Source organism: Mytilus californianus, unplaced genomic scaffold (genome assembly GCF_021869535.1).
Source record: "Mytilus californianus isolate M0D057914Y unplaced genomic scaffold, xbMytCali1.0.p SCAF_4, whole genome shotgun sequence".
NCBI lineage: Eukaryota > Metazoa > Mollusca > Bivalvia > Mytilida > Mytilidae > Mytilus > Mytilus californianus.
The window spans coordinates 9,139,430-9,149,201 of record NW_026262690.1 but is presented as its reverse complement, the minus strand read 5'-3'; the positions used below and the strand labels follow the sequence as shown (position 1 = coordinate 9,149,201).

The 9,772-nt window shown below is 31.4% G+C and overlaps 1 protein-coding gene across 1 annotated transcript in view; it reads right to left on the bottom strand.

The window, feature by feature from the left end:
* Positions 1 to 8,887: 8,887 nt before the first annotated feature.
* Positions 8,888 to 9,772, bottom strand: part of LOC127699096 (catechol O-methyltransferase-like) — a 28,583-nt gene continuing 27,698 nt past the window's right edge. The window contains exon 6 of the mRNA XM_052202832.1: positions 8,888 to 9,046. Within this exon, the coding sequence (XP_052058792.1) occupies positions 8,888 to 9,046 (159 nt within the window). The remainder of the gene's footprint in view (positions 9,047 to 9,772) is intronic.

Below are 9,772 nucleotides of genomic sequence, written 5' to 3'. Positions count from 1 at the left end.
AATTTTACTTGATATTTGATGTGAAACCGTATTTTTTGGTGACAAATGAATTATTGATTAACTAGTCTTTAAGCTATAGTCTGTTTTATTTTTATATTGCGTTTTATCCCAGAAACAAGGGTGGGTTCGACTTTTGACTTACTGTGGAGAGACTATGTCATTTTCTGAACTTCTGCTGATTTGTTTGAAAAAAGCACGTACACGTCTAGAGTTTGGATACACAAATCGATTTTTAAACATGACAATCTCGATCCAAGTATTTTTATCGAAATTACCAAATTCAGTGAAAATGTACAGAAATGATCCCCTTCGAACATTGAAATATTCACTCGAGTGACAGACTATATAGAAAAGAATGGGCATGATATTTTGTAGTTAACGAATAGTTTTCGATGTTTAAACACAAATATTTACACATTTTTCATATTTTGAAATGCTATAGTCTGTTTCAAAAATGTACTTTTATACGAAAATGGTTTCATTTAAAACTGTTGTTCAAAATTCACCGTAGTAGTTACATATTGGATCGGTTTTGGTATCAATATAATCAGTACTTGATGACATACAAAGAATCATTGGAGAAAGTGGACATTATCTTCAGGCCCTTTTTAGCAGTACCGCATTTACTCAAAAAATCTGAAATTTTTTTTCCCCATTTTTTGACTGGGGTCACCTCTGATAAAAAATTGTGAAAATTCAGAGAGTAATGCCAGAACGTTTTGAAGATGATTTTTGTGTGGCATATATATTTGTGCATCTAACGAACTATGAATTGCATGATTCTAGAAAGTATTAAATACCGTATACAGCGTCGACATTTCTATATCATAGTGCTCAAAAAGTGTCAAAAACTGTAATTTTACTTGATATTTGATGTGAAACCGTATTTTTTGGTGACAAATGAATTATTGATTAACTAGTCTTTAAGCTATAGTCTGTTTCATTTTTGTATTGCGTTTTATCCCAGAAACAAGGGTGGGTTCGACTTTTGACTTACTGTGGAGAGACTATGTCATTTTCTGAACTTCTGCTGATTTGTTTGAAAAAAGCACGTACACGTCTAGAGTTTGGATACACAAATCGATTTTTAAACATGACAATCTCGATCCAAGTGCTGTTATCGAAATTACCAAATTCAGTGAAAATGTACAGAAATGATCCCCTTCGAACATTGAAATGTTCACTCGAATGACAGACTATATAAAAAAGAATGGGCATGACATTTTGTAGTTATGGAATAGTTTTCGATGTTTAAACAAATATTTACACATTTTTCATATTTTGAAATGCTATAGTCTGTTTCAAAAATGTACTTTTATACGAAAATGGTTTCATTTAAAACTGTTGTTCAAAATTCACCGTAGTAGTTACATATTGGATCGGTTTTGGTATCAATATAATCAGTACTTGATGACATACAAAGAATCATTGGAGAAAGTGGACATTATCTTCAGGCCCTTTTTAGCAGTACCGCATTTACTCAAAAAATCTGAAATTTTTTTCCCCCATTTTTTGACTGGGGTCACCTCTGATAAAAAATTGTGAAAATTCAGAGAGTAATGCCAGAACGTTTTGAAGATGATTTTTGTGTGGCATATATATTTGTGCATCTAACGAACTATGAATTGCATGATTCTAGAAAGTATTAAATACCGTATACAGCGTCGACATTTCTATATCATAGTGCTCAAAAAGTGTCAAAAACTGTAATTTTACTTGATATTTGATGTGAAACCGTATTTTTTGGTGACAAATGAATTATTGATTAACTAGTCTTTAAGCTATAGTCTGTTTTATTTTTATATTGCGTTTTACCCCAGAAACAAGGGTGGGTTCGACTTTTGACTTACTGTGGAGAGACTATGTCATTTTCTGAACTTCTGCTGATTTGTTTGAAAAAAGCACGTACACGTCTAGAGTTTGGATACACAAATCGATTTTTAAACATGACAATCTCGATCCAAGTATTTTTATCGAAATTACCAAATTCAGTGAAAATGTACAGAAATGATCCCCTTCGAACATTGAAATATTCACTCGAGTGACAGACTATATAGAAAAGAATGGGCATGATATTTTGTAGTTAACGAATAGTTTTCGATGTTTAAACACAAATATTTACACATTTTTCATATTTTGAAATGCTATAGTCTGTTTCAAAAATGTACTTTTATACGAAAATGGTTTCATTTAAAACTGTTGTTCAATATTCACCGTAGTAGTTACATATTGGATCGGTTTTGGTATCAATATAATCAGTACTTGATGACATACAAAGAATCATTGGAGAAAGTGGACATTATCTTCAGGCCCTTTTTAGCAGTACCGCATTTACTCAAAAAATCTGAAAATTTTGTTTCCCATTTTTTGACTGGGGTCACCTCTGATAAAAAATTGTGAAAATTCAGAGAGTAATGCCAGAACGTTTTGAAGATGATTTTTGTGTGGCATATATATTTGTGCATCTAACGAACTATGAATTGCATGATTCTAGAAAGTATTAAATACCGTATACAGCGTCGACATTTCTATATCATAGTGCTCAAAAAGTGTCAAAAACTGTAATTTTACTTGATATTTGATGTGAAACCGTATTTTTTGGTGACAATGAATTATTGATTAACTAGTCTTTAAGCTATAGTCTGTTTCATTTTTGTATTGCGTTTTATCCCAGAAACAAGGGTGGGTTCGACTTTTGACTTACTGTGGAGAGACTATGTCATTTTCTGAACTTCTGCTGATTTGTTTGAAAAAAGCACGTACACGTCTAGAGTTTGGATACACAAATCGATTTTTAAACATGACAATCTCGATCCAAGTGCTGTTATCGAAATTACCAAATTCAGTGAAAATGTACAGAAATGATCCCCTTCGAACATTGAAATGTTCACTCGAATGACAGACTATATAAAAAAGAATGGGCATGACATTTTGTAGTTATGGAATAGTTTTCGATGTTTAAACAAATATTTACACATTTTTCATATTTTGAAATGCTATAGTCAGTTTCAAAAATGTACTTTTATACGAAAATGGTTTCATTTAAAACTGTTGTTCAAAATTCACCGTAGTAGTTACATATTGGATCGGTTTTGGTATCAATATAATCAGTACTTGATGACATACAAAGAATCATTGGAGAAAGTGGACATTATCTTCAGGCCCTTTTTAGCAGTACCGCATTTACTCAAAAAATCTGAAATTTTTTTCCCCCATTTTTTGACTGGGGTCACCTCTGATAAAAAATTGTGAAAATTCAGAGAGTAATGCCAGAACGTTTTGAAGATGATTTTTGTGTGGCATATATATTTGTGCATCTAACGAACTATGAATTGCATGATTCTAGAAAGTATTAAATACCGTATACAGCGTCGACATTTCTATATCATAGTGCTCAAAAAGTGTCAAAAACTGTAATTTTACTTGATATTTGATGTGAAACCGTATTTTTTGGTGACAAATGAATTATTGATTAACTAGTCTTTAAGCTATAGTCTGTTTTATTTTTATATTGCGTTTTACCCCAGAAACAAGGGTGGGTTCGACTTTTGACTTACTGTGGAGAGACTATGTCATTTTCTGAACTTCTGCTGATTTGTTTGAAAAAAGCACGTACACGTCTAGAGTTTGGATACACAAATCGATTTTTAAACATGACAATCTCGATCCAAGTATTTTTATCGAAATTACCAAATTCAGTGAAAATGTACAGAAATGATCCCCTTCGAACATTGAAATATTCACTCGAGTGACAGACTATATAGAAAAGAATGGGCATGATATTTTGTAGTTAACGAATAGTTTTCGATGTTTAAACACAAATATTTACACATTTTTCATATTTTGAAATGCTATAGTCTGTTTCAAAAATGTACTTTTATACGAAAATGGTTTCATTTAAAACTGTTGTTCAATATTCACCGTAGTAGTTACATATTGGATCGGTTTTGGTATCAATATAATCAGTACTTGATGACATACAAAGAATCATTGGAGAAAGTGGACATTATCTTCAGGCCCTTTTTAGCAGTACCGCATTTACTCAAAAAATCTGAAAATTTTGTTTCCCATTTTTTGACTGGGGTCACCTCTGATAAAAAATTGTGAAAATTCAGAGAGTAATGCCAGAACGTTTTGAAGATGATTTTTGTGTGGCATATATATTTGTGCATCTAACGAACTATGAATTGCATGATTCTAGAAAGTATTAAATACCGTATACAGCGTCGACATTTCTATATCATAGTGCTCAAAAAGTGTCAAAAACTGTAATTTTACTTGATATTTGATGTGAAACCGTATTTTTTGGTGACAATGAATTATTGATTAACTAGTCTTTAAGCTATAGTCTGTTTCATTTTTGTATTGCGTTTTACCCCAGAAACAAGGGTGGGTTCGACTTTTGACTTACTGTGGAGAGACTATGTCATTTTCTGAACTTCTGCTGATTTGTTTGAAAAAAGCACGTACACGTCTAGAGTTTGGATACACAAATCGATTTTTAAACATGACAATCTCGATCCAAGTGCTGTTATCGAAATTACCAAATTCAGTGAAAATGTACAGAAATGATCCCCTTCGAACATTGAAATGTTCACTCGAATGACAGACTATATAAAAAAGAATGGGCATGACATTTTGTAGTTAACGAATAGTTTTCGATGTTTAAATACAAATATTTACACATTTTTCATATTTTGAAATGCTATAGTCTGTTTCAAAAATGTACTTTTATACGAAAATGGTTTCATTTAAAACTGTTGTTCAAAATTCACCGTAGTAGTTACATATTGGATCGTTTTTGGTATCAATATAATCAGTACTTGATGACATGCAAAGAATCATTGGAGAAAGTGGACATTATCTTCAGGCCCTTTTTAGCAGTACCGCATTTACTCAAAAAATTTGAAAATTTGTTTTCCCATTTTTTGACTGGGGTCACCTCTGATAAAAAATTGTGAAAATTCAGAGAGTAATGCCAGAACGTTTTGAAGATGATTTTTGTGTGGCATATATATTTGTGCATCTAACGAACTATGAATTGCATGATTCTAGAAAGTATTAAATACCGTATACAGCGTCGACATTTCTATATCATAGTGCTCAAAAAGTGTCAAAAACTGTAATTTTACTTGATATTTGATGTGAAACCGTATTTTTTGGTGACAAATGAATTATTGATTAACTAGTCTTTAAGCTATAGTCTGTTTCATTTTTGTATTGCGTTTTACCCCAGAAACAAGGGTGGGTTCGACTTTTGACTTACTGTGGAGAGACTATGTCATTTTCTGAACTTCTGCTGATTTGTTTGAAAAAAGCACGTACACGTCTAGAGTTTGGATACACAAATCGATTTTTAAACATGACAATCTCGATCCAAGTGCTGTTATCGAAATTACCAAATTCAGTGAAAATGTACAGAAATGATCCCCTTCGAACATTGAAATGTTCACTCGAATGACAGACTATATAAAAAAGAATGGGCATGACATTTTGTAGTTATGGAAAAGTTTTCGATGTTTAAACAAATATTTACACATTTTTCATATTTTGAAATGCTATAGTCTGTTTCAAAAATGTACTTTTATACGAAAATGGTTTCATTTAAAACTGTTGTTCAAAATTCACCGTAGTAGTTACATATTGGATCGGTTTTGGTATCAATATAATCAGTACTTGATGACATACAAAGAATCATTGGAGAAAGTGGACATTATCTTCAGGCCCTTTTTAGCAGTACCGCATTTACTCAAAAAATCTGAAATTTTTTTCCCCCATTTTTTGACTGGGGTCACCTCTGATAAAAAATTGTGAAAATTCAGAGAGTAATGCCAGAACGTTTTGAAGATGATTTTTGTATGGCATATATATTTGTGCATCTAACGAACTATGAATTGCATGATTCTAGAAAGTATTAAATACGGTATACAGCGTCGACATTTCTATATCATAGTGCTCAAAAAGTGTCAAAAACTGTAATTTTACTTGATATTTGATGTGAAACCGTATTTTTTGGTGACAAATGAATTATTGATTAACTAGTCTTTAAGCTATAGTCTGTTTCATTTTTGTATTGCGTTTTACCCCAGAAACAAGGGTGGGTTCGACTTTTGACTTACTGTGGAGAGACTATGTCATTTTCTGAACTTCTGCTGATTTGTTTGAAAAAAGCACGTACACGTCTAGAGTTTGGATACACAAATCGATTTTTAAACATGACAATCTCGATCCAAGTGCTGTTATCGAAATTACCAAATTCAGTGAAAATGTACAGAAATGATCCCCTTCGAACATTGAAATGTTCACTCGAATGACAGACTATATAAAAAGAATGGGCATGACATTTTGTAGTTAACGAATAGTTTTCGATGTTTAAACACAAATGTTTACACATTTTTCATATTTTGAAATGCTATAGTCTGTTTCAAAAATGTACTTTTATACGAAAATGGTTTCATTTAAAACTGTTGTTCAAAATTCACCGTAGTAGTTACATATTGGATCGGTTTTGGTATCAATATAATCAGTACTTGATGACATACAAAGAATCATTGGAGAAAGTGGACATTATCTTCAGGCCCTTTTTAGCAGTACCGCATTTACTCCAAAAATCTGAAAATTTTTTTTCCCATTTTTTGACTGGGGTCACCTCTGATAAAAAATTGTGAAAATTCAGAGAGTAATGCCAGAACGTTTTGAAGATGATTTTTGTGTGGCATATATATTTGTGCATCTAACGAACTATGAATTGCATGATTCTAGAAAGTATTAAATACCGTGTAAGGAAAAAAAACACATTAACATTAACGACAAACAGAAAACGACGACAAGGCAAATAAAAGTCAAAACACAAACACAAAAAACTGAGCAACATTCAATTCAACAAAAATAAGGGTGAACTCAGGTGATCTTAAAAGGTTTTGCTGAACTAGTGACCCCTGCTGTGTTACTCATGTAAGACAATCATATCTTATGATGAGGCATCATACCACAGACCTTGAGATAAATATATGTACACGTAAAATACCTATCTAAAATAAACGACTATAAATCAAGAATGCGCCACTGATGGATCTTTATAAAGTTATGTTTTCATTGTTAGTACACACATCATGAGTTTTTCATGCGTTTTCGAATACGCTCCTTACTAAAACTATTGGACGATGTTTGGAAGCATTAAACCAGGCCTATAGATAAGACCTAAACTATTTATGATCAGTTCTGCCTCAAGCAGTTGCAACACTTGCTGAAGAACGTATATTACAGATTAAAAAAAAAATATATCTACATCTTCTTCTAGAAATTAATAAAGTTAGCGACTCAGGGCTAGGATAGTTCCTCCGGTTATGTAGATTATGTTCTACTTCAATGTAATTTCTTTAAAAAAATAGAAATTCTAATTGAATTGTATGCAACACTACTTTCATTGGTATGGATTTAAAAAATATATTAAAATGTAATTTCAAACACTAAGAACACTCAATTATACTGAAACAACAACCCTTCTACGAAAAACAAAACCAATAAATAAAAACCTTCTATAGCCTGATTTGATAAGAGATATTCAAAACATCGTAGAATAAAAATAAAAAACTCCTCAAAATACAGCTATTTGATGATTAATTAAAACTCGAACAAAGATGTATGTTATCAAAAATTTAAAAAGGCTATGTGAGTTCTAATTAGCATGCAACTGTATTTGCCCAATCAATTAATCCACATTAGACTTTAGGAATCATCATCCGTTCATGTCTTCCTTTCTTCTAACAAGCATTATTCCATCTCTTACTGGCATTAACACCTAAGGAAAAACATTTTTTTTTCAATTAAAATTATTTATACATATCAATCTTCTGAAACAATCAATCTACTCGATTTTATCATAGGTGGTTCTATTTGTATCTCCAGACAGTGTATATATAGAACAAAAGTAAACTTGGCGAGTACTAAAGACAATAGAATTATCCAGTATAATTTAAAAAAAAAAAAAGACAAATGCAAATGTAGTTAACCTTTGATATTACATACCAGTCTTTATTTAGAAAACGTTGATTCCAACATTTCCTGATTATATTTAGAAAATATAACACGAACATGTAAAATATTGTATATAGATATAAGAAGATGTGGTATGAGTGCCAATGAGACAACTCTCCATCCAAGTCACAATTTATAAAAGTAAACCATTATAGATCAAAGTACGGTCTTCAACACGGAGCCTTGGCTCACACCGCACATCAAGCTATAAAGGGCCCCAATATGCCTTTTTTAGTGCCAGAAAGTACTTACAATTGTTACTGTTAGTTATTTTTGTAGAACTAACCTGAACAAGTGATACATTCACTTTATCTGAACTTTGGTGGATAGTTGTTTAAATGGCAATCATACCACATCTCCTTATTTTTATATTAAGAACTATTAACTTTAATTCCGTGTATATGCAAGCTTAACAGGGGACATTTACCCTGTCGACTCACCTCGCTCTTTTTGGATTTCATGCAATTCCCTCACTTTTGTTTTACCTTGATTTGTATTTATGAGATTTGAAAATCGATAAACTACCATTGCCTCTAATTTGAAGATCATTTAATCTTCATAGATAGTTTCTCATTTGTAATTATACCATTTCTCTTCATTTAAGTTAAATGCTCCATTTTCATTTTTTTTTTTCATCTCATCTTGTCATGTTGGTTTATGTTATGTTATAACTTTTAATGAACTTCTTTGTACCATTGTAACTATATGGTGTTAAAAAAATAAAAGATGCTTGAAATCTTGAAATCTTGGGTTAAATTGCATTAATGGTACATGATTATTTATTTATATTTCATTGGCAACTTTTCCTTGTTTCACAATGCAACTATATTTTAGTTGCATTTTTGGCATGTCATGAATGAATACATACATGATAAACATCATCCCTGGTCATTAGCATATCGTTAATTGGTTCATCCTCAGGCGAGTCTTTTAGATACGGTTTACCATAGTGTAATGTGTTGTCCAGAGCAATAGTACCACCTGGTGCTAAAAGGTATTTTATCGATACCTAAAACATATTTATACATGTATAACATTGCATATATAGAAAAAAAAACCAAAAGGCTGGATTGTATTCGCTATGTAATTATAAGAATTAAATGCTTCTTTTTATTATTTTATATGGTTTTAAAAGTCACTGCATTTCTATTCATAACTGTCGTCGTTCGTAAATTGACCATTGTAGACGCTACGTGCAAAAGTTATTTTCTATTAAAACCAGTATTAATAATAGCTGATTGCAATAAAGGAAAAACAATCATATAATCAAAGCACTGTAAGCGCTGTAGGCAGTTAACCAAAAACCAAGGCAAACGTAATATGAAAACTGTGGCAGTGTTGCTTCAATTTTTTTTTTTTTTAAGATTTGAAAGAACAAACATTAAACATTCGTACATTGTACATTTATGTTTATCTAATGAATTGATTATCAAGGCAAATTAATTAATATTTCATCAAGGTTTTCAAAAGCAACGCATATATATCAATGTAAATGACCCCCATCTTCACCCAAAGTCAATGATGTCACTCCATACCAAGTTTGGAATAAAATGACAGGTCATTGATATAAAACAGTTGGTCAAACATTCTTGGGCTTTACACTGCTTGAAAGATTTATATGTTTTCTTTACATAAAATGAAAATTATTATAGGCCCAGAAATAATTCAAAAAATAATTAGTGTAAATTCAATTAACCTAGACTCATTTTTTGCATCAATAAAATTTTATAATAAA